This window comes from Heptranchias perlo, chromosome 31 (assembly GCF_035084215.1).
Source record: "Heptranchias perlo isolate sHepPer1 chromosome 31, sHepPer1.hap1, whole genome shotgun sequence".
Taxonomy (NCBI): Eukaryota; Metazoa; Chordata; class Chondrichthyes; order Hexanchiformes; family Hexanchidae; genus Heptranchias; species Heptranchias perlo.
This window is the reverse complement of record NC_090355.1, coordinates 17,503,862-17,529,443: the sequence shown is the minus strand read 5'-3', so window position 1 is coordinate 17,529,443 and position 25,582 is coordinate 17,503,862. Positions and strand designations below refer to the sequence as shown.

Sequence of the window (25,582 nt, the reverse complement as noted above, 5' to 3'; positions counted from 1 at the left end):
ACTGGATAGTAATCTGGAGCAGGAAGTCTAGCCAGTCCTGCCCCTATCTAGCCCATTGTCGCCCCCAAGTTAAGATCAGCTAACCCAGCACAGACATTCCTGGCTAAGTTTTACCTTGAGCAGTCAACTTAGCAACTAAGCCACTTGGAAGCATAGAAATGTTATTTTAAGCAAGGTTTTGAACATAAAAATTGTACTTACTGGAGTGAATAACAAATAGAGTGGAACCTCCATTTTGCACACATTAATTATCCACCTTCCTGATTTTCCTTTGGAAAATTTAAGGGACAAAGTCTGCATGAGATGTTGACTCACTGCACAGCCTGCTATCACCAAAATCTCTTTGGCCATTCGGTTTCTCAATTAAGAGTCAACATAAATCAAAGCCTCAGCCCAAAAAAAGATTAAATCCCACTCATTTGTATATTATTTATTTTAATTCCTGTACCTAAGATATAGCTGTACCAGAAGCGCAAGAGCAAAATTTGGAGAATCTGAATTGTCCACCAACTTTTTCATCAACCAAGACAATCCCTTGCATTACACAAGTTAATGGAGGTCTCTCTGTATATTGAAGTGTTTGGATTCTGCAAGAAAATAATTGCTTATGAGTTATACCAACTGGCCTTATAATTGCAATAAAGATCATGTCAAGTATATCGCATTCTATTTATAAATTTGTGTATTTTGTTTTACTTTGTTTTCTGGTTTCAGAGCTATTTATTTTGAGTTTTGGTTGAGGGAAAGGAGAGATATATTTATGCTGAAGAGAAAGGTGTAGGAGAGCATAGGGGTTATGCAAATAAAGATTATTGTTGTTCCCACACCTTAAAGACTGGTGGCTCTGAAGCCAGAAATGAATTAGCATATCATCTCTACCCATGTTAATAAATACCAGTCATGGCTACTGATTTCTTCCTGACTATTTCACTTTGCTGTAGTTCTATTTAATTTGTCCTAGTACTTCTGCTTCACAATCAGCATTGAGTAGAAGCGTTTGGTCTAATTCTACAAAATCACATTCCTGGAAGGGACCCTTACTCACTGGGAGCAAGTAACGGAGGTTTGGGCAAGCACGCCTCATGATTTTCATCCATTAATTTTGAAATTTGGTTGAGACTCCCCACCAGGAGTGCGATTTTGCAAAATCAGCTTTAAATGTCAGCTTACTTAAATGTCGATCTCTGTCAACCACACCCAATGATTAAGAAGTTTGCAGATGATACAAAAATTGGCCGTGTGGTGGATGGTGAGGAGGAATGCTGTAGACTGCAGGAAGATATCAATGGACTGGTAAGGTGGGCAGAAAAGTTGCAAATGGAATTCAATCCTGAGAAGTGCAAGGTAATGCATTTGGGGAGGGCAAACAAGGCAAGGGAATACACACTAAATGGTATGATACTGAAAAGTGTAGAGGATCAAAGGGACCTTGGAGTGCATGTCCACAGATCCCTGAAGGTAGCAGGACAGGTAGATAAGGTTGTTAAGAAGGCACACTGGATACTTTCCTTTATTAGCCGAGGCATAGCATATAACAGCAGGGAGGTTATGCTAGAACTGTATAAAACACTAGTTAGGCCACAGCTAGAGTACTGCGTACAGTTCTGGTCACCACATTACAGGAAAGATGTGATTGCACTCGAGAGGATACAGGGGAGATTAAGGAGGATGTTGCCAGGACTGGAGAATTTTAGCAATGAGGAAAGATTGGATAGGCTGGGGTTGTTTTCTTTGGAACAAAGGAGGCTGAGGGGAGATTTAATTGAGATGTAAAAATTTATGAAGGGCCTAGATAGAGTGGATAGGAAGGACTTATTTCCCTCAGCAGAGGTCAATAACCAGACAGCATAGATTTAAAGTAATTGGTAAAAGGATTAGAGGGGAGTTAAGGAGAAATTTTTTTCAGCCAGAGGGCGGTGGGGGTCCAGAACTCACTGCCTGAAAGGATAGTAGAGGCAGAAACCCTCATCGCATTTAAAAAGTACTTGTATATGCACTTGAAGTGCCGTAACCTATAAGGCTACAGACCAAGAGCTGAAAAGTGGGATTTGGCTAGATAGCTCTTTTTCAGCCGGCACGGACACGATGGGCTGAATGGCCTCCTTCTGTGCCGTCAATTTCTATGATTCTATGCAGGCACTATTACTGCTGCTTTCCCCATTCACAGTGTTACATTAGCATCCCCATTTAATGACAGCATATGAGCTAGTAAAACTTTCCCTTTGATGGGAATCAACCTTAAATTAAAGTCAAGACTCAGTTCTTACCCATATCAAGAATCCAAATCCAACCAGTTACCATTAAGCCCCAATTTTCCAAAAATGACAGCTCAGAAGGAGGGCTATGACAATTCTTCTGACAGGAGTCACTCCCCCTAATTTGAATAGGCTACTGGCACATGAAAAATTTACTCAGAGAGCTTGACCTATTACACACTCGTTTGGGGAGCACAAAATCCAGTGAGGCATGAGCTCTTAAAGGGCTGTAGCTTGCTATTAAAGGAAAGGTTGTGAGGGGACAAAACCATTGACTAAATGGTACAGTTGAGATGTGTGGGTAGTTCGGTTATTTTTGATCCTGAAGGATTGGAGGTCCAGTTGCAGGAAATGCACCAAATGAGGGTCATCCTTTCTGGGGCTGAAGGCTATCCTCCAATGAAAGAACAGTTGAAAGCTTCTGGACAGGGGTTGCTAAGTCAATTCCAACACCCAGATCTCTTGTACCTAGCCCTAAGTGAGGAAAATGGTTGTTGGTATAAGGAGGAAGGCAAAGGTAACTGTATTCCTTAATTTTGCTCACATTTCTTGTGGGGCCCCATCAATCATGGCATAAGTCAAATTGGGAACTGCTGCACCCACAGAGAGGTACCATTTGAATTATTGTTCGCACACTCATTGTGTACACACTCTTTCATTGTGGCAAAGCTGAACGGCACACTTTCCTTGAAGATCAAGGTGGCAGCCAAGGACCAGCGAACAGATGCTGAGGTACTCCTCTGCTGTTAGGGGCATTCTCAATGAGGTCAGCAGCCATGGATGGAGAGGATAGCCCTGATCTCCTAAGAGCCATCCATCCAGTGCTTCTTCTCCTTTATAAAATGCACACACCTTGGACCGCTGCACAAAGAAAGTCTAATGGCTTCATAATGATGTGTCTGTGCCTCCCTTCAATAGGAAATGTAATAAAGTGTTGCGCCTGTTTTCACTTGCTTGATACAGGTGTGCACTGCAGACTGCCTCATTTGACAGATACCCCTTGTGGTAGATTGGAAGAATGCAGTGACATGAAAACTTCAGGCTGCAGTAACCTTCCCTTCTTCCGAAGAGCCATTCCTGTTCCAGATGTCACTTGCAAGCTATCCTGCAGGAGATGGTAGAAGTCTGTGGCAGCCACCCTTGTGAAGTAGAGCTGGTAAAGATCAGTTTCCTCTGACACATCCAAGTATATGTGGCAGGTTCTATAATTGCGGATCCAAGGATAGGGGTTTAAAAACACCTCAGGTGCTTTTGCATCTGTATTTGTTGGCCTTTCGTGAACTACTTCATCTGAATCATGCAGTGCCCTCAGAGTAATGAAGGCAAGGTAATGAAGGTAACAGAAAAAGAAGCAGAAATGTAGAAAAGGTGGACCGCCCAGTAAAAACAACTGCATGGAACAGAATTTAATAGACAACCCAAAAAAATTCTCCATTACATTAACCTCCCTTTAAGAAGTCAACTTAACCTATATAATAAGGTGCATGCTATTGGCAGAGCTTTGCCCAGAGTCAGGAAATTTGGCCTGGCACCTAATTTGAACGAAAGTGATGAGGTCTATGTTTGTCAGTACCACAGCCTCAATTTCTACCCTCAAATTGTACCTCCAGAAACTGGGGCTAATGCAGTTTGGATGGAGAAGGTCAGAGGCCCAATTTTCTGCTCCACACCCACACTAGTGAGGCTCCGTGCCACAAACAGATCCTCAGAAAATCAGGGCTCTATAACAAAGATATATTGTCTCCTAACGTTTCTGCATTTGGAATCCCTTACACCCTTATCTATATTCTCCCCATAGCCACTACTGTTTAAATATGTCAAAACATTCACTAGATCCACCTCACAGTTACGGAAACTGGCCGAAATAGATAACGGGTGATCCGCTCCATGTATCAGTCGTCTGCACCAGTTCACATCTCCAGGCCCAAGTCTCTCACAGTGGTTAAAATTATTTTTGATTGATCATTCAGGCACTTGCAACAGCTGGTGTCTCCATGCACCATACTGTAGGTGCACGTCTTTGGAGATAATTCCCTTTCACAGCTGTTGCTGTCACAATCCAGGTCACACGTGGGATGAGCCAGCAACCACGCGACAGCTGACCCCCTCAACAGCCGCCCTTGTCTTCTCGAGGATGCCACACAATCCACAACAGTTCTTTTTCTTTCGCCTCTCATTAGTGTCCCAACTCAGTCAACTTCTGCTTAAAAAAATAAGTGAAACTTCATCTGCTTCTCTTGAATTCCCCAGATGCTGCCAGCTATTGTTACAATTAAACTCGAGTAAATCGAACTGATATCCTTTCCTGTAAAAAGCGACTGGGTATGAAGTAAGAACCTCCCAAATGTTTTATCATTTCACTTTTGAGTGAAGCAAACAACCATTATAACCATGAAGCAGCAAGCAAAATTAAGGGTCCTTTCTCAACCTATTCGTTGGTCTGATGGGTTCCAGTTGCTGATATTACCATGGTAGCCATCTTGTGGTGAAATGCCATTCAAATCCATATATAGGTTTAGACCTCTAAATTTCTCCAATGCTAAATAATTTTGTGCCAGTGAAGGGGTTACATCTCATAACCTGATATTTCAAGACAAATTCACAACATCTGCTGGAACTACAAAAAATGCTCATTCTAATGCACAGTTAATATTCTAGATTCCTTGTATTTACTTGTTTTTGATCTGCCAGGTAATATTATTTTCCCAAATGAACAATATCACCAAGCTAATTTTTAAAATAATTTTCATCCTACTGTCAGCCTGTGAATCTAAATCCCAGCATATCATATCAATAAAGCACCACCTGCACCCCCCCCTCCCCCATTATTGGATGTCCAACTTAAATTTAATAACCAAACACTACTCCTAAATCCATACAGTAAGAGCCAGTCTATGGGTAGACAGTATGTTCTTAGAGGGCAGCTGTTTTCTACTCCGAAAAAATCTGCAGCACTTACCAATGGTTGAAACACCTAGGGAAACCATCAGTGCCAACACAGGAGGCTTTTTTAATTTACTCTCAAATTTACTTTTTATAATGATTAAACAGAAAAAGATTTTCCCGTGTTGCTTTTGAGTGTCCCCTTAGATACATTACACTCGGTCCCCTCATCTAAGTTTGCTGACAGTACAAACCTAGGTGGGAAAGTAAGCTGTGAGAAGGATGCAAAGAGGCTGCAAAGGGATATAGACAGATTAAGTGAGTGGGCGAGAAGGAGGCAGATGGAGTACAATGTGGGGAAATGTGGAATTATCCACTTTGGTAAGAATAGAAAAGCAGAATTTTTTTATAAAAGGTGAGAGACTAAGAAATATTGGTAGTCAGAGAGATTTATGTGTCCTTGTATACGAATCAGAGAAAGTTAACATGCAGGTACAGCAAGCAATTAGGAAGGAAAATGGTATGTTGGCCTTTATTGCAAGGGGGATGGAGTATAAAAGTAAGGAGGTTTTGCTGCAATTATATAGGGTGCTGGTGAGACCACTCCTGGTGTATTGTGTACAGTTTTGGTCTCCTTACGTAAGGAAAGATATACTTGCCTTGGAGAAGATGCAATGAAGGTTCACTGGATTGATTCCTGGGATGAGAGGGCTGTCCTATGAGGAGAGATTGAGTAGAATGGGTTTATATGCTCTGGAGTTTAGAAGAACGAGAGGTGATCTCATTGAAAAGTATAAAATTCTAAGAGGGCTGGACAGGGTAGATGCTGTAGAGTCTAGAACTAGGGGTCATAGTCTCAAGGTAAGAGGTCAGCCATTTAGGACCGAGATGAAGAAAAATGTTTTCACTCAGAGGGTTGTGAATCTTTGGAATTCTCTACCCCAGAGGCTGTGGATCCTCTGTTGTTGAATATATTCAAGACTGAGATCGATGGATATTTGGACACTAAGGGAATCGAGGGATATGAGGATAGGGCGGGAAACTGGAGCTGAGGTGGAAGATCAGCCATGATTTTATTGAATGGCAGAGTAGGCTCGAAGGGCTGTATGGCCTACTCCTGCTCCTATTTCTTATGTTCTTATGCACAATCTGGTGATTGAACATAAAAGGACAAATCACCAGGATTTTCATGAATTTCAGCAAGAAGCAGATCACACAACTCAGAATTTTCCACGACTTTTGATGGATAAACTTGTCAGCTGCTGGTGAAACAGTTGATCTGTTGGTAGTTTTAGCTAACAGAGTGACGAGGTGCTGTTTCTTACTTCAAAAAGCTGTTTTTAAAAAAAAAACTATAAAAGGAAATTGTGTGTAAAATTGGAATAAAATATTGACCCTTATCAGAGATTTTTTTGAATTCAAAGTGAGGCGGGAGTTCATCTTGTATTTGGATCACCTTATATTAAGTTTATGCGGTAGACTAGAAGCAGCTACACTAGTGAATAGTGAAAGCAAGAGGTGCAGTGATATTGGTGAACAATATATACACACATAAAAAATATATAGAGGAGAAAAATGGTGAATTATAAATACTAGAAGGAAATTCATAACATTATGGACAGATTTCAGCCTAAGAAAATAATATGTACACTAGTAAACTGCCTGTGGTGTTGCCCAACATTGGCTGAAAAATCTAAGTTTTTTTTATATGCACAAGATGGTGACAGAGCTGGGAGAGAGACTTTCAAAACTCGATCCACAATACCACCTACTGCCACAGACTATAGCTACATTATTACAGACTATGGTTTACATGTTGGATTTCATTCCAAATGTTTACATAAGCAGTTTCAGTGTTCAATGTTGAAATAGAAATCTGACCAAAAATTGTGCGTACATACGTAAGCTTTTCAATAATATATAGATCTACATCTAATATAATTGTCTAGTTTTATGTAATTTCACATAATTATACACTTAGATTAATATATTAGATATAGTTATACAGACACAGAATTCTAATTATACTACATATATTTCCAACATATGTAGTCTCCAGGATTGGTCTTTTGGTCTAGTTTCGATCGCCCAAATGATTGCAGGGATTTCACACCTCCACTAATCTATCTGGAAGTCCATTCCGCATGTTGATCACTCTGAAGAAGAATTTCCTGATATCAGTCCTAAATTTACCTTTTGCTACTTTGAACCTGTCGCCTCTTGTTCTACTTTTATAATTTAATTCATAATATTCCAGGTTTACCTTTTTCATTCCCTTAACAATCTTGTACACCCCGACAAGATCACATCTCAGACGCCTCCTTTCTAGGAGGAGAAGTCTATGTTTATCTGAACTTTTCTCATAATTTAGATGCTGGGGATCAGGCTTGTGGTTCTTCTTTACAATTCCTGCAGCTCTTGTATGTCTGCCTGGTGTAACTACGACCAGAAGTGGATGCAGCATGCAAGGTGTGGTCTGAATGGAGCATTATAAAGTTTCATTGGACTATTAAGTCAGGGGAAGTCCTAATGTTTTGGATGCAGTGGTGATTTACATTGGTGCTAGGCTAACCCCAAGGCATACATATCCTTGAAAAGAATGAGCCTGACTTTGAAACTAAAAGACTGGCATGGGAATTGCAAATAGATACATATATACACATTTCATATTTCAGTTGCATGTAGCAGAATCCAGCATGCCCACCACTTAAGTGCAACAATACAAGCAGATTGCACACCAACTGCACAATCTGTCTCCTTGCACTTGGTCAGAGAGCAGCAGCCAGCGCTCACCTGTCAATCAGCGCTCGAGCAACCCTCTCGCGAGAGCACGTCATTTTACGTCGGCTCAAAAAAAATTGCAGCAAGGATAAGAAGAGCAAGAATTTATTAAAAATAAATTTATAGGCGGGTATATAAAAAAAAGTAGTTCGGTTCAACATGGTGCAAATACTCAGGGTCGTTAAAGGTCAGTAAAACGGTTAAGTTTTCGCTATTTAGGGGAGAATGTTTTTTTTTAATAATAGTTTGTGAGGGTGACGGTGCGTTTAGCGCTGGGAATTTCTTTTGTGTTGTTTTTTTTTGTGTGGTTGCAGGAAACTAGAGCTCAAAAAAAATACAAACTGGAAACAGCGCTTCCTACCTGCGGATTGTAACTGGGTCATTTGCATTAAAGTTGTTTGAAGGAATAGAAACCAGAACATCCATTCCCAATCCAGAAATAGTTGGATTAAATGTGAAGGTCAGGAATTATGAAACTCAGATCAAATAGATAAATGGGAGAGATTGTGCACTTTTCAGTCTTTCGAAAAAGAGTTTTTTTCTTAAATCAGTATTAGATATTATCTTAAAATGCTTTATTTGCACAGTGATTATTTTATGCATAATATTACTTTATTTTCTTTATATAATTTATGTGAGTTTAAGTATTGGTATTCAATTGAACGAAATTTTGTAAGTAGTAAATGTGTAGTATGTTATGCTTAAATGTATTTAGAGCATTAATAAGTACATGAATAACCAGAGGATGTTTCAGACTCCTATTGTTCTGCTACATTGAAATTTGCATAACAATTGTTTTACATTTTTAACAAATTACTGAAATCAAATCTGAAATTCATGTTGAATAGGTTCACCAACACTCATAAATTTGGTTTAAAAATTCCATATGTGTGAAAAATTAATTAACTACTTTGTTGGAAATTGGACATTGTAAACCTTTTATAGGTTTTTGTGACAAGGCCTCTTCAATAGTTCGTCAGTGAAAGTAACGCTGAACAAATCCCAAACCCAAAAACAGAATAAATAGTGACAGATAAACTAGCAGAGAGAAAAAAAATCTTTGCTGCAGAAAATTGTAGCTCACAAATCTTCGGGTTTTTGGTTAGTTTTTAGATTATGCAAAATAGATGGCCTGGAACATCGGTCCAGAAACAGACTCTGGACAAGGTGGCCAAGTTGCTGTTTCTCATTGTTCCTGTGTTCTCAGTTAGTTGAAGATGGTGATGCAAGACAATATCAAAAGCACAGCCAGATTCACCAGTTAATATTTTCTTAACCGTCATGCTGCAGATGTCTTCAACAAGTCTGTTTTCTAATGTTTCTTCTTTGTGTGATAAATATGCTTGTTGTTTATCATGACCTTCATCTTTGCACTGTAAAATCCCCACTGCTCTCCGTGTGTTGCTGAAGGTGATAAAAATTAAAAGTCAGTCCTTACAACACATTAAAAACACACATAATTGCAGTCCTTGCATGGCATTCTTTTCTGCTGTTGTTTCCACAATTTCTCAGCGGTTAGAAGTGAAATGATTGCTGAAAGCTGAAATAACTCATTTACATAAGTTGAATAAATTGACTTGGAAAAAAAAATCCTCAGAATGATCACGTTAGCACCAATGTCATTTGCTCTAAGAACAGTGAACATTATTTCCAGTACATAAAAGAGAAATGCAAACATGGGGAAACAATATTAAACAAAAATCAGAAAATGCTGCAAATATATAATGGGTCAGTCAGGATCCATAAAGGGAAAAAACAGGTTCACTTTTTGGGGTCAGAAAGGCTATACCTGAAATGTTAATCTGTCTTTTCTCCTTATAGATGCTGACTGACCTGCTGTGCATTTCCAGCATTTTCTGTTTTTGTTAAACATTATTTCCAATCGACATATCTAGTGCATTGAATTATAGTAATCTCTTATAGTAACATCTCTGCATGTTGAGAAGATGGCTTAACAAATATCAATGGCTTGGGATGGGGAAAACAGTGAATTATGAGGAGGAGACTGTATACAGTCAGATCTTGCACTAAAAAAAAATCCAGTAACTTGAATTACTCAAAGTAAATAACAGAGCAAAGTGGGAATTTAGGGAGGAGCAAGGCCATGAAAGGATTTAAATGCAAGGATGAGAATTTTAAATTTGAGATGGGAGCTAGTGTACGTCAGCGAGCACATGAATGATAGGTAAGCAGGACTTGGTGCGGGATAGGATATGGGCAGCAGAGTTTTGGATGTCCTGGTTGTAAACAGGGGACAAAGAGGAAATGATAGGAGAGAGTTTGAGATACTCTGGTAAGATGAAGTGATTTGTAGGCAGGGCAGAGTCAGCTTGGAGCATTGAAGAGCCAACATCGAGGTTCGGAGAAAGTTATGGAGAGGGAGCAAGTCAAGAAGCTGTTTGAGGGGCAGAGTATCAGCGGGCCTGCTGTTTGAAGTTGTCCAGTGGAAACAGAGGGCCCCCGGAGGAGTGGAGAATCTGGTATATCAGCAGAGGATCGAGGTGCAGTGGGAATGAAACCCAAGAGCCAAGAGCAGGGAAAGTCCAGGGAGTCAGAGGAGGGTGAAAGGTAAATTAATAGGATAAGTGCAGACGAGGAACAGCTGTAGGGAGATGAGGAGCACATAATTGTGGGAGCAGTGGTAGAAGCTTGGGGAGTCGGTTCAACCCAGTCCAGTAAAAAGTGCGGGACGAGTTCTGAAGGATTAGTGGATTCAGCGGCCATGAGAAGCAAGTAGAAAGCAGCAAAGCAGAGATCTTCCTAGCAAGGGAGGAGAATCCGGAACAAGGTGGGAATCTGCAGGATCAGATCAGAGCTAGCTCAATGTAGAGTGAAAAGTCCCAGTGCAGGAGCAGAAAACTGAGCCTGCAGAGCAGAACAGGTACTCGAACAAAAGCAGTCCAACAGAGAATACAGTTAATAAGAGCTGACTTAAAGCTGAATAAAAGCAACTGAGAAAATTAAAAGTGTACATTCAAAAAAAGTAACAGTTAACAGTGATTCAAAATCATCCCAATCTCAGTTCTAGCGACTGTACTCTGCACCCTTTGATTGAATACTTGTAATTAATCTCTCATCCCATTACTATTAAATTCCCATCTGTCAGCTCAGCAGTGACGATGGGGCTGAATGAATTGACTCCATTGGTGTTGGTTCTGAACTAGCCTGGCCGCTTCAGTCATCTGAATCCCCTTCTGTGACAGGTCACTCTTGACACTGTCCGTCTATCCAGCACTTTTTTGGTCTTCCTTGCCTTCTTGTTCCATGCACCTCTGTATGCAGGGCCATGAAAGGTATTCTAGCTGTTTCCGTTCATGAAATGTGCCCAAACCATCACAGTTGTCTTTCTTGGATCTTCCCTGGATCTTCCCTAGATGCATTGTTTTGTATCCGAGCCATATTATTATAACATTCTTGATTCTTTGCATCCTGGACACTCATGGTATTCCTCTCAACCAACTTATCTCTGCTGTCAGTATCTTTTGCTGGTCAACGTTCCTCATGTTCCAAGAGAACATGCTGAGAATTGGATTCCGACTGAAATAAAGGGGGTAATTTTAACCTAACTGGCTGAGTGGGAAACCCACGGGATCTGGTAGAATGCTGATTTTACACCCCGTCCAATATTACTCTCTGTTGACTTCAGTGGAGACTAAAATCGAGTGGGGTGTAAAACAGGCGTTGCACCCAATCCCCCAGTTGGTGGGTTAGGTTAAAATTGCCCCTAAAGTCTCTCTAAAATATTAACTATTATCGCAGCAGAGAGCAGAACTTAGTTCCATTCGTCTGGATTTGTACAATTCGCTTGCTTCCAAATAAAAATCTGCCCAAGAACAGATTGTCATCTCCTGACTAATAATGCCTACTTTCACCTGCTCAACTCAATTCTTTTCCTGTGCAGCAACATGGTCAAAAATGTTCTAAATGAAATGAACAAAACACTAAATAAAAATGAGCTCTACAAACAAAACCTAAGCAAGCTGGAATCCTTTCAGTTTCACTTCTGCTTTTGTGAATTTCTGATTTATCCAATAAATGGCATCAAGAAAATCTCGAGAAATCCATTTTTTCTTTGAAAACAGAACTTTCCCACAGGAAAGCAGAACAAATGAGTTCTTAATTTCACTTTGAGTTTGACAGTTTTCAGTGTGGTAGGAATGTCCTTTGTGTACTGAGTGCCCATCAAAAGGTTTTAAACCTTTTGTTGTAGACTTCAGTGCTTGTATAAAACAAACTTCTTCAAATTTCTATTGCTGTAAAAGCCAGTTAGATAAAGATTTACATTTTTTTTTAAGCTTAAAAACAGTTTTTCTGGATTTTAAATCGATGCAGAAAGCTATGTTAGTCTTCAAAAGTTTAATTCTGTATTACTGAAAACTAGCTTTCAAGAACAAAAATATTTCACGTGACAGCTTGCTATGCATTTAGAAAAGTTGTCGACAACTGTGGCCTGCAGCCATGTGGTGTTGATAATTACAGATTTGAATCTCAGTCTTCACTGGAATTCGGACTCACAATCCCTCACGTTTTGAAATATGTCCTGCAGTGCTGATTTTTTTTTGGGAGGGTGGGGTGTGGTTGTGGCTGTTTTTTTTGCCATTAGAAAGAATGGTTGTAAATGCTTTGCCCCAGGAAGTGGTCGAGGCAGAGACCTTGCATCTTCTAAGGGAGGGGGAGATAAACATCCAAAGCAGAGCAAGTTACAGGGTACAGCAAGGCAGTGGGTTTAGTTTTGGATTACTCTAGCTTGGACACGATGGGCCGAGTGCACCCCTGTGCTGTAAACTTCTGTGGTTCTGGTGCATATTTGCAACATTTCTGAGATTTAGTGGCAATAAAAGGATATTGTATTTCTTAAACATGCTTGTGAATAAACATCTTAATATCAGCACATTAAATCTTCTGAAGTTCTATCTAATCTGTGCATAATTAAGATCAATTCTGGTTAGGATTTGAACATGAATTTAAAAGAATTGCTGCCAATTTAGTTTGAATAATGGGAGTGAAAATGTTCAGATTCCAGAACTGTATGCTCAGGTCTGCTCAGTACCACACTGTTGTGTCCTTTCTTTTCCCTTGTGTCTTGCTGGTCATTCAGTGTCCAAATTCAAAATCTGCCTGGTGTCAGTAAGGGGACTTAAATGTTTTGGGGCGAATCTGTTTTTTTTAATGCTCAAAAGATGGTTTAGACCAGTGGAAAACAGTGGTCGTGTTTTTCCTCTTTGGATTCAGCAGAGTTAACAAATTTCCTCATCAGTCTCCTCATTTATCCTCACATCAGCCGCTGTCAGACACAAAAAATTGAAGAAGATGCCAAAATGTTCTTGGGATACTGTGTATAAATGTCTTGTTGCATGAATCAGTGCTGCTTAATGTGTTGTTTTGTGGAGGTGTTGTAATGTGTGTTTGCAGTAAAGCTCCTTCCGCTTTGTACTAAATGGAATTTTTATTATTGAAAATACTAGAGAGAAATACCGACTAGGTGTCATCTGAAAATCATACAGATTTCACAGATTTGAGCACAACTCCTGATAGTGGCAACTAGAATCATCTGCAGTTTTTTTTTGTTGACTAAAACACCTGACAAACCCGTCATATTTGTTTTTAAACTTTAGTTCTTAGTGTGGGACCTGGTAAGTTTGGAGTATCTAAATTGAATATCATGATTAGAACTATTAATTCAAAATTGCAATCATGAGCAGATTTATTTTATTTATAGGTGCCGTGGAAATCAAATCCTACCCTTGAGAAAAACAAAAAGCAGACATTACAAAAGAGATCAGACAAAAAAAGTACAGAAAATTCCACAGCCAAGACTTGATGCTTGTTTTTGTGACACACTGTGGTACCGTAAATGTGCCAATCGCGAGGAGCTGCCGAGGCTGTATTTGAAGAAATGAATTCTCGAGAGGACCGCAGAGCGAGGAGCCCTGATCCTCCTCCCAGCATCGGGGGAGATTCTGTTGAAAATAATGAGATTGCTTTTCTGGTGGGGGAAGATGGACAACTGCATTCTCTTCAAGAGGAGACCCATAAAGATTGGAACCCTAAGAACAGCCCTTTACAGCACAATGGGATCCAAAGTGATAGAAATGGTTCGTAAAAAAAAAAAATTGCACCAATACTAGAGCACCCAGTTTGACATTCTTTTGTGTGATCCTTTACGGTGTGGCAGCTAAAACTTGTCTGCGACCTAGGCTTTGAAAAATCAGGAAGATGCAATGGGTAATTGTGAACTGCCTACTTATATTTCACTGGGGAAGGTAACCTTAATTCCCTAGTGATACATTAGTAATCATTTATGTCACCAGGTGACTCTGCAGTGAAATAGTAATCTTTCACTTACCAGTTACGTATTTCATTTACACTTGAAATTTAGTGCCACTGGTATCTATTCATATTGATGGAATACCTTTTTTGATAGTGCACTGTTTGCCTTCACATGTACCAGTACAGAGTCCCATCATTTTTTTTTCTAAGTCTGGCAATACAGGAGGACACTTTCTATTTTGTGCCACTTCAAAATAGCAACTGTGCCGTGATCAGGAGAAATCTCGCCAGCAGGTGACGAGGCCCCTGACTGGCACTCTGGCTTGAAATTCCTCTGGGCACTATTTTTAGTGCACTGGTTAACACATTTACATCAAATTCCTGGGTGTACTATTTTAACAGAGTTTGAACCAGTTATTTTAAACGCATACAGAAATTTGACACAAAACTATTAATTAGTGCATTACAAATAATGCACAGAGGATTCTCAACCCCTAACACTCATAAGTGCCATACCACCCCCTCATCTCATAAATGTGAGTGGCTAGTAAAATGCAACTCGTTCCTCCACATCGATGTTCAAATGCTGGCTGCGTTGCACTGGCCAGTGCAGTGTTACAGCAGAATTGGGTGCAGCTTTAAAAAAATAACAGAAATTCTAAACCATGGTAATAAATTTACATCTCAGAAAGGAATTTCTGCAGCAACACTGAGATGAACAAGGTACTTTGCATTTGTGTTTCATGCAGTAATTTTCCAATATTTGTGTTCAAAAGGTTCAGAAAATGATGGTGAAGTAGATTCGCACATTCCGGATGAGATCAGTGCAGGTAATGTATGATTAAACAGCTGTAATTTTCAATATTTACCATAATGATACACAGGATTGTTTTACAAGCATCTGTAACATTACTGAAAGCAACCCAGGCTATTTGTTATTATATGGACACAATCTCCTTACAAACATCTGTGTGGCAAAAATGAAGCTGATGTAAGTGACTGTGTTCCTACATGTATATCTGGTAATCAGTACTTGGAATGATGGATCTTTTGCTAGATTAAGCACACTTTGAAGAGTAATGAAAAAGATCATGTGACATTATTAAAGGCCTGGTAACATTTTAGCTTCAAACAGGAAGGCCTGGTGAGCTTTGGGACAACCCTAATCTCGTGTCAGGTATTTCAAATCCAATCTTGATTTGACTTGGACCACTGCCCTAAATGGAATTCTTTGCTGCTTTTGTTGATGTGCTCTCATATCAAAGTGCTAGAATTATACCTTGACAGACCGTTACTAAATTCATAGTAGAACGTGCAGAAGAGATTCAGTGAGATGATACATGGGATGAGAGGCATTACTTAAGAGACTTGTGAAACTCTTTCTATATAAAAAGTTAAGAATTTCTTTAAAACAAATTGACTGTAAAATAAGTTTTAATGCATGGTGTTAAATTTAAATATTTCCAGATTATATTTTTAACACAGGGACAGGAGTATGCCATTCAGCCCTTTGAGCTTGTTCCACCATTCAATGAGGTCGTGGCTGATCTGTATCCTAACTCCATTTACCCACCTTAATAACCTTGGCTAGTAAAAATCTAGCAATCTCAGATTTAAAATTGCTAATTGAGCTAGCATCTACTGCTTTTTGTGGGAGAGAGTAGTTTCACACTTCTGCTACCCTTTGTGTGAAGAAGTGTTTCCTTACTTCTCTCCTGAATGGCCTGGCTCTGGCTTTAAGGTTATGTCCCCATGTCCTAGACTCCCGCACCAGTGGATAAAGTATCTCTCTATCCACCCTATCATTTCCTTTCAAAATCCTAAAAACTCCAATCAAATCACCCCTCAACCTTCTATATTCCAGGGAATACATGCCTAGTTTATGTAATCTCTCCTCATAATTTAACATCATAATTTCCTCATAATTCCACATCATAATTTAACATCATAATCTCCACATCATAATTTAACCCTTGGAGCTCTGGTAACATTCTGCTGAATCAGCACTGCACTCATTCCAAGGCCAATATGTCCTTTCTAAGGTACGGTGCCCAGAACTGTACACAGTACTTTAGATGTGGCCTAACCAGGGCTTTGTATAGCTGTAGAAAAACTTTCTCCCCTTTATATTGTAGACCACTAGTTATAAAGGCTAACATTCCATTAGCCTCTGATTTTTTTTGTACCTGACCACTACATTTTAGTGATCTATGTACACGGTCTCTTAAATCTCCTTGGACCTCCACTGCTCCAAGCTTTTCACCATTTAAAAAATACTTTGATTTATCCTTTTTTGATCCAAAATGGATGACCTCACACACTTGCGTTGAAATCCACCCGTCATGGTTTTGCCCACTCACAATCATTTTTTAAAAATTTTATTCTTAGTTAATGTTTTTTTGCCACAACGCTTCAAAGTAAAAATTAAAGGAATCTCTACAGCATCATTTAAAAAAAGACTCGGGGGAAGATTTTTCGACCCCCTTCCCGATGGAAACAGGTAGCACCCTGTAAACGGTGGGGAATGACTTACAGCCCCGTTCACGCCGTTGCTTTGGCCACCGCAATCTTCCTTCAGGCCTACCGCTGGGCGGATGGAGGGACTGCCTGAGTCAGGCGGTAGGCCCTGCAAATCGGGGTCTTAATACTTATTCACAGCGCACGCTCTGCCTGGTATCAACTGGCGGTCTAGCCAAAGAGGAGCCGACGGATAAAAATTTTACTGTATTTTTGTGGGGCCGGGCTCCACAAAACCAGTCTGGGCTGTTGCCCCGACCACAGCAACCCCCCTCCCCCTCTGGGCCGCTCGATTTCTGGCTGAATGCTAATGAGGCCCGGCCATCAACATGAGCAGGGCCTCCCGCCGGGACAGTCGGGTGGCTGCGCTCTGCTAGCTGGCTGCCCGAAGTCCGCACAGGGGAAAATCCACCCCTTTAAGTCATGTGTGGCATTGAAGATATTGTTTAAATTATTCGACTTAATTTTAAAGGGCTGCATTCTGTCAACACAGTTGGTTCTACCTCCCTGCACCTCGTGTCTGGGTCACGTAGTATGACTGAGGCCATAGAGTCTCTGCAGTTTCTGTTGGCACTGAAGTGCAGCAGCAACATACAGTCAGAGATTTTTCAGCGCATCAACACTCTTAAGTGTTGGTTCTGAAAGGGACAGAGGAAGGCAGCTATTTTTTCTAAATGGCAGTTTGAAATATTTTTAAACACATATTTCATTTGGCGGATTGTCAGCAATAGAACTGTAACATTATAGCCAGAACTCCCAATTTAAAGCATCAATTCCCTTAAGGCCTAATTGAAATTAATGAATTTAGGTGACACTACATGAATATTCTGTAAATTTCTACTGCTGGTACTCAGAGATAATGTGAATTGAATTTTAAGAATATCTTGTGGAAATCGTAGCTACGAATAAGCCAAAAAATATATAAATTTCCGCAAATACAAGTACATCGAGAAAATGGCTTAGAAGGTAAATACACTGCCTGATATGGTTCATAGCCATTCAACAGAAGACAACAGACCAAACTTTAAAGAAAACATCAAATAAGTTAACATTACACAAATGCAGGAATGCTTGTGGTTCTGATCACCAGAAAATCTCCTTTAGAAGAATTATCTAGCTGTATGTTTACCGAGTAGTGCTGTGTGAAAAAGTAAGAACTGCAGAATACTTTGTAGTTTCTGCAATAGTAACACCCTGGCTGCAATACATACACTTACATTATCCTCATCACATCAGAACATTTCAAGTCATTTTATTTTGATTGTTATGTAGGCAAATGAAGCAGCCATTCTGGGGAGGAAACGCTTGTACTGTGTCTGCGCACTGCCATAGATTAACTTGTTTAATAGTGTATGCATGCAGGAGAGAGGGAGACAAATACAAGGGGTTACTGGACACCTATTTGAATATAACATTCCTCTGACTGCTGTTTCATCAGAAGGGTTAACTTGTTTATTTTAAATGGGTTCGAATAGCAGAGAGAGGAAAGTTATATAAATGAGTTAGGCTTTTCTCTGCTAACAGCACTATCAGAAATCTCTAGGTTAATAAAGATGTAATTCAAGGGATCCCATGCAAAATACATTGGCAATTAAAAGTGCTGCGATCAGATACTTTTCTGGCACTTTCCCTAACCCTTTCAAAACAGCTGATTGCTCACAGGGTAGTGAAAGACAGAAAATCTGCTACAGAAAATCGACTCCAGATGTTGCTGGTTGATTACAGGAGACATTACCGCAACCTATCTTTTGGACCTTTGCAACTGTTAAGTAATAAATTTGGAGATGAAGGCCCACCTAAATGGAGAGATGCTGGGGCACAAATTCAACATTGTTGCGCTTCATTTACGGGTGTAAAATGGGCGCAATGATAACCAGTTTAGCAGGGCAGAGACCTGTGCCCGATCTGCATGGGCATTCGGCTCACACTAAATTGGTTAGGGGCTTTTTTTTTTGGTGGCCCTGATGGCCGTGTAATTTGAGCGCAGACCTCATTTCAAAATCGAAATGAGGCTCCTGCGCCCATTTGAGACCCAGATTGCTAAATTCAGTTATACCAGTCAGAGATAGCACCATGCAAGCTCAGACTAGTATTTCCAGGTCTTGAGCCATCCTTAAAGGGACTACTGGAGGCTGCTCAAAAAACTGCCATCAATTTAGTTTATCGTGGAGTTTGAAGGAGCAGGAGTGGTCCACCTAGCTCCACAAAACAACAGTGGGCCACTGCCAGCCTACGCTCGCACCCCTCCCAATCACTTCTCTTCCCCCGGACTTGTCTTGGCCGAAATTAGTTAGGCTCCAACCAGCGAACTGCGTCAAGGGTGCACAATTGGCGCTTATGGCTTGACTGAATTATGATGAAGCCCATGGACCAATTTAGGATGGTCCTAGGGGCTCGTTTTGGCGGGCCATCACCGTGCACCGCTGGACCACTGGAATTGCGCCCGGCTTTGGGCGCTGTCCAATTTCTACCCCGCTATTTCTACGATATAGAAAACAAAGCAACAGTGAACTTGGCTTTTCATAGATACAGCATTGATACTGGCTACGTGGCTCTCCTGGATCATTTCACAAGTCTGGACAGGTCTTATATAGTTTATTTTTCAAGACAGTAAAGATATGTGACTTGTCCATGGTTGGAGATTTGCTAGATATTTATGTTAGATTAGTTCTTTCACTTCTGGCACTGGAACCAAATTCTGCTTAGATAAAATGATGATATTCTCCTTCTTCCAGTGATCGTACGGGTCCCTGAGCGAAGCAGTTTTTGGGAGGCTCAATCCAATGCCTAGAGCCATCAGCCCACAGCAGAAAGCTGTCTGTAATTTGGGAATAAATAGGAAGTTAGAGAGCCAAAAGGGTGTAGAAAAAGGACATGTAACGCTGGTGAGGAGGGGAGGTTGACCTGATTTTAAGCAGGCTGCTGGGGCAAAGTAGAGAAAGAAAGCATTTAGGTAGCATCTTTCATGACGACAGGATGTCCCAAAGCACTTTACAGCCAATGAAGTACTTTTGAAGTGTAGTCACTGTTGTAGGCACTTTTATCCTGTGCTGTTCCTGAAATGGGAGTGCCTGAATCCTCGCCACTAATCCAAAAAATGTGGAAACTGTTCTATTTCCCAGCTTTGGCATTCAGCCCAGAACTTGGGCTCGCAAGTGTCAGCTTGGCTCAATCGCCTCAGAGTCAAATGATTGTGGGTTCAAACCCCACTATGGACGTAAGCATTTAATATAGGCTAATACTTTAGTGGAGTACTGAGGGAGTGCTGCATTGTTGGATGTGGCCCCATCTGCCTGCTGAGATGAACATAAAAGATGCGTTGGCGCAATTTGAAGAGGAACAAGGTATCCTGGTCAACATTCATCCCCCAGCCATCGAAATACAAGACATTCATTTCATTTGCTATTGTGGGATCCTGCTGTGCGCAAATTGGCTGCAGTATTGGTCTACATAAATACAGTCTACAGTGACTGCAGGATATGACAAGGTACTTTTTAATTGAAAATTTGTTCATTCTTTTGATAGGGACATGGCCACAACTTGGGCTTACACAAATTTATACACTGCACATCAGCAGACCACTTAAGTCTCATTAGTTTTCAAAACAGTTATGCTACTGCTTTTATATCTGTGCCAATCTGTTTTAGATGCTCAATAATCCAAAGTGGCCGCAAATCTCAGGAGTCAGGTCCCAATTGGACACCCAAATTACTAAAGCTGTGAGACGTCTTCGTGGTGGTCTCACATTGGATTGGCTTTCCATTTAGTTGCAGTATATTTCTGGCCCACTGCAAAGTTATTAGTAATGAAGCCCTCTTATAAGTGGCATCAAATTTGTATCCCATGACGTCAATGGAAATAAAAATCAGCAGAGATGTAAAACGGGCTGCCGATTCGCTATCACGTGTTTTACAATATCCGTACAAAGTCAAAATTAGCCCCATTCTGTTTTAGCTGTCATTCTGTAGCTAGGTGTTTGATATTTTCATATTGCTTGAAGTGTGAGCAGTGAATCACAGAAGCCCCAGAAAACTTGAATAAAGTCATGTTTTTGTATCTTTTTATTTTGACAATTATTAAGTGTGATTTTTGGCTAATGGGTGTTTATTACCCTTAGAGCCTTTCAGTTCATAAAATGGTGGTAAGGAGAGTTGCTCGCAACTCCTGAAACAATAAATGTTTCATAAAAATGGAGCTGAGCAGACTTTAAGTTCATGTTTCCTTTGGGAAATGGGAATGCTGAGAATCGTCAACATTTCCAGCAGCGTTCCCACGAGTGCTTGTTCACCCAACACACTTCACTAACAAAAATATTGGTGAGGAATTTTACATAAAATACCATGGAATGAGAAACAGGCATTTGGCCATCAAGCCCATCCCTTCCAGTGACCACATACAACCAATCCCATCATGGACTCTACCTGGCCACTATTAACTCTTGGGGCTAAATTTTGTATAAATAATCACTAATAACCAAAGGAAATCAGCCAAAAACTCTCGAACATTTACCCATTTCCATTATTTAACCCTGGCATGCTGCCCTCCACCGACAGCCCTTCCCCTCTCCAGGCCCCAGCTGCACAGGGAGCATTGTGCTCTGCTCAGTCTACACTTATCCTTGTAAACTTTCTTCCACTGAACTGAAAATATGCATAATGAAAACTGGGTGGAAAAGGGGGAACGCTTTTGGTTCTAAGCACAAATATCAAATTGTCACTTTTTTATACACTTCATAGTACTTTTGCAAAAGTAATGTGTCTTTTATTTATCAAAATAATTTCTTTTAAAGCAGTACACATTTATCTCGATATATCCGTAATTGCCATGACATTAATTGAATATTTTATTGGACTGAGAAAATCTTAAGACTGCTGATTTCTTTTGAAAATGTTATTAAGTTACCACAACATAATGCATTAAGTATTCTGTGCAGGTTTACTTCTATTTTTGGAGAAGACAAAAGCTATTTGTGGAGAAATTGTAAACATGAGTTCAGAGAGTTTATGATCTCACGACAGAAATCTAATAGAGGAAGTATTTTCCCATGGCATATAATTTATTGGGCATACAAGTTACAAAAAATGCAAAACGCTTAAACTGAACTACTTACACTTAATGTATTCTATTTATGGGAAGCTTTTATCTGTATATGTGCAGATGTGTATATGTAACATGTAATCTTTGTAGTGGGGGGGGGGGCTTTGACCCCTTTCTAATTTCTTGTCTGTTATATATTAACTGGAAATGTTTGCTTCGTGTGGAGTACTACTTTCACAAGTGGATGTGGCCTGGTTGAGCGCATACAACATGTACACCAACAGTATAGACCATATGAGTGTAAATGGTGCAAAGAAAAGTTTTGTAGCCTGTCACTGTTGAACAGACACATAATTCAAAGCCATCCAGGTGAGGTGTGGTGTTGGTAATGTAATCAGTAGCAGGCAGGTTGAATGTGACTAAGAGTGTGAGGTATGAATTGCATAGTGTGTTAAATTAGCATGTTTCTAATTGTGTTTACAGTAAACCTGTTTGAATGAATTTGTAAACTATTTCCCTTGTCACTTTTCAGTGAATGAAATGTAGCAGTGCATCAGTTAGACACAAACCTCAATTCCCTCCTCCATAGTTATAAGTGAACACTCAGGGCCATAAACATATGTAAAAGTTCTCATATATATATTAAAAATCTTACATCTGCACACAATCTGTCAGCTTCTTCCCCAGTTAGAAATTCCTGTGTCCACATTGAATATGGGTTTTGCCTTTGTAAACTCGCTCTGATTGCACAATCTGGCCACCAGGTTCCCACAAATTGCTCAAAATACTTTATGAAAATTTGTTTCATCCACCATTTTTTTCCCGTCAGCAAATGAAGTTTCTCATGTCTAAAATAAAAGTTGCAACAACAACCCCCTCCAAAAGAAATTACATATTTCACAATATTATCCATTGAATTGTCTTTTATGCCTTGATTAAGCCTGTGCTTGGAGTTGATATTTCTGTCCAGTCCTATGCTTTTGAACTCAATTTGGAATGTGCAAATTGAGCATGTGTCGTGGGCCTAAAGTCTAAGGATGCATCAATACCATTCAGTCAGCTGTAAAACTGCAACACCACCATTTGCGGGAGGGTGTAATTATATCATGAGAAGTTTACATATGAATGTGGACACCGGAATTTATAATAGAAATATATCCAGATGGGATGCAACCTAGGTTACTGAGGGAAGTCAGGGTAGAAATTGCAGAGACTCTGGCCACAATCTTCCAATCCTCTTTAGATATGGGGGCGATGCCAGGAAGGATGTCAAGACCTGAGAGAGGGTGCAGAAGAGATTTACTAGAATGATACCATGGATGAAGGACTTCACTTACATGGATAGACTGGAGAAGCTAGGGTTGTTCTCCTTAGAGCAGAGAAGGTTAAGAGGAGATTTGATAGGAGGTGTTCAAAATCATGAAAGGTTCTGATAGTTTCTCCTTATTTACTCTGTTTCCAATGGCAGAAGGGTCAGTAACCAGAGGACACAGAATTAAGGTATATTGGCAAAAGAATCAGATATGAGGAAGCATTTTTTTTAACACAGCGAGTTGTTATGACCTGGAATGCACTGCCTGAAGGGGTGGTGGAAGCAGATTCAATAATAACTTTCAAAAGGGAATTTGATAAATACTTACTTGAAGGGAAAAAATTTACAGAGCTGTGGGGAAAGACTGGGAGAGTGGAACTAATTGGATAGCTCTACCAAAGAGCTGGCACAGGCACAATGGGCCAAATGGCCTCCTTCTATGCTGTATCATACTATGATACGATGATATCAAAATTTGTGACTTTAAAATGGGGACTGAATGACGTCTGCATGCTCTGGTGCAATTATTTCCCGCTGTCTGACTCTACTTCACCTGAAGACTACACTTACTCTTCGCTCCCGACGTGCTATGCCATGGAAGATCAACTGGATGTGTAAATATGTTGAGAATTTAGCAAGGGTTGCAGCAGCCACTTGAAGGAGATGTGTAATTGTGTCAGGTAAAATTATACAGGCCTAGAAATATTGTCAAACAGTGGAGCAAGAAACTTGCGCTTTGCAGATGTTGCTGCTTTGGGAAATCGGCGAAAGGAGGGTTGACTTGCAGCATGCAAAGGCACCCTCCCCACAGGATAGCACTTCAGATTGTTAGAGGAGGTGGTGCAGAGAGTGAGTGGTATAAAAGAGTGCTTCAAGAGTGCAGATGAGAAACACGTTTGTCAGCCTGAGAAAATCTGCAACAGTAAAGCTATCGAGCATTTCTTATACCAAGTAGATGCATGCCAAAAGTGTTTCATATCAACCTGCTGTACCTTGACTTTGGTCGCATACAGAGCATCTGTGAAGGTGTACCCAGGAAACAATTTTCAAAAAAAAAGTACATGATACATGTTAATTTACTCACACACAGTAGGATCAAAAATGTAGATTGTAGCAATCGAGACTACAGTGTTGCAGTTACAAACTCCCCATTTGTACCTGCAACAATTGGGAAGAATACCTCAGCACAAGAGCATAAAGTATTGGCACTGGTGCATTAGAAGCAACGTGATAGTTTTTGTCTTCAGTTGAAGAAATCAACCTTTGTTAAAATGTACGTATGCACAGTCCAACCTGTGAGCTCATTCAAATAGAAACTCATTTTGAAGTAAAACTATTTATTTTACAGAGTGTCGCATCTTTACATCAACCAGCTCATTTCAGCGTCACAGTGTGAACACCGTTTTGCAGCTCAAGTAAATATATGTCTAAGAATTATTTAAAGAAGGAAAGAACTTGCATTTATATAGCACCTTTCACGTCCTCAGGATGTCCCAAAGTGCTTTACAGCCAATGATGTGCTTTTGAACCCAAGTAATTATCTCACAAAAATCTATAGCTTTAATTAAAATGGAAGAAAAGAACATAATAGACTTTGATGTGTAAAAATTGCCCTTGTACTATTTTGAACTATTTTACCATCCTGCCCATATATTTCAGAGTATTTTTTCCCTGTCAGCTTTTCCCCTGCTGACATTGTACCCATTTTAATATTCCTGACATCAGATGGTGCTCAAATTAAACACTAATATTTCTGTCCTAACAATTAAAATATCCCCTTGTTCAGTATAAACTTGATTGAAAACCATGTCGAGCAGTGATTCTTTACAGTTTTCAGTATTTTCCTAAGAACTTATCAAATAAAATAGCTAACTTTTACTATGTGCAGAAATACATCATTTTAGTCACATGCACTACTGCCAATAAATGAGGATGGAAAGTGTTTCCCAAGACAGTTAGAGGGAAGTCTGAGTGTGAATTTGGTGAGGTAATAGGAAGCTGTCCAATTATAGCAAAATGAAAATACAGGAAAATTCCCACAAGTGCTTTCTGGGATTATTGGCATGGAATCAAATGGAGCCAACCATCATATAAGTGCTGGAGTTAATAACTCAGGGAATTAAATTATTTTCATCATATTTTGAGTTTATTACTTGAACTGAAAAGGAGCGCTCCAGAACAAGTGGACCCAGTCAATCCTGATGACTTTTTTTAAGCGAGATTTTACAACTGAGTGGCTTGCTAGGCCATTTCAGAGGGCAATTAAGAGTCAACCACATTGCTGTGGGTCTGGAGTCACATATAAGCTAGACCGGGTAAGGACGGCAGGTTTCCTTCCCTAAAGGACATTAGTGAACCAGATGGGTTTTTACGACATCCGGTAGTTTCATGGCCACCATTACTGATACTAGTATTTTAATTCCAGATTTTTATTTAATTAATTGAATTTTAATTATTAGTCCAGGCCTCTGGATTACTAGTCCAGTAACATAACCACTATGCTACCGTACCCACAACGGACTGCAGC

At 40.0% G+C, this 25,582-nt stretch overlaps 2 protein-coding genes across 6 annotated transcripts in view; one reads left to right on the top strand and one right to left on the bottom strand.

Moving 5' to 3' along the window:
• Positions 1–25,582, top strand: part of LOC137300529 (zinc finger protein 672-like) — a 76,417-nt gene that overhangs the window by 1,126 nt on the left and 49,709 nt on the right. For 3 of the 5 annotated variants that reach the window (XR_010958125.1, XM_067969645.1, XM_067969642.1), the window contains exons 1-3: positions 7,976–8,106; positions 13,639–14,014; positions 14,966–15,019. Coding sequence is in view for 4 of the 5 variants with exons in the window: in XM_067969645.1 (XP_067825746.1) it covers positions 13,774–14,014; positions 14,966–15,019 (295 nt within the window). In the remaining variant the exon portion in view is untranslated. Of the gene's footprint in view, positions 1–7,975; positions 8,107–8,261; positions 8,380–13,638; positions 14,015–14,965; positions 15,020–25,582 lie in introns of those variants that run through there. The other 2 variants (XM_067969643.1, XM_067969644.1) reach the window with 2 other exon arrangements.
• The window catches only part of LOC137300531 (probable G-protein coupled receptor 34), a 101,942-nt gene that overhangs the window by 60,619 nt on the left and 15,741 nt on the right, over positions 1–25,582 (bottom strand). The window lies entirely within an intron of this gene.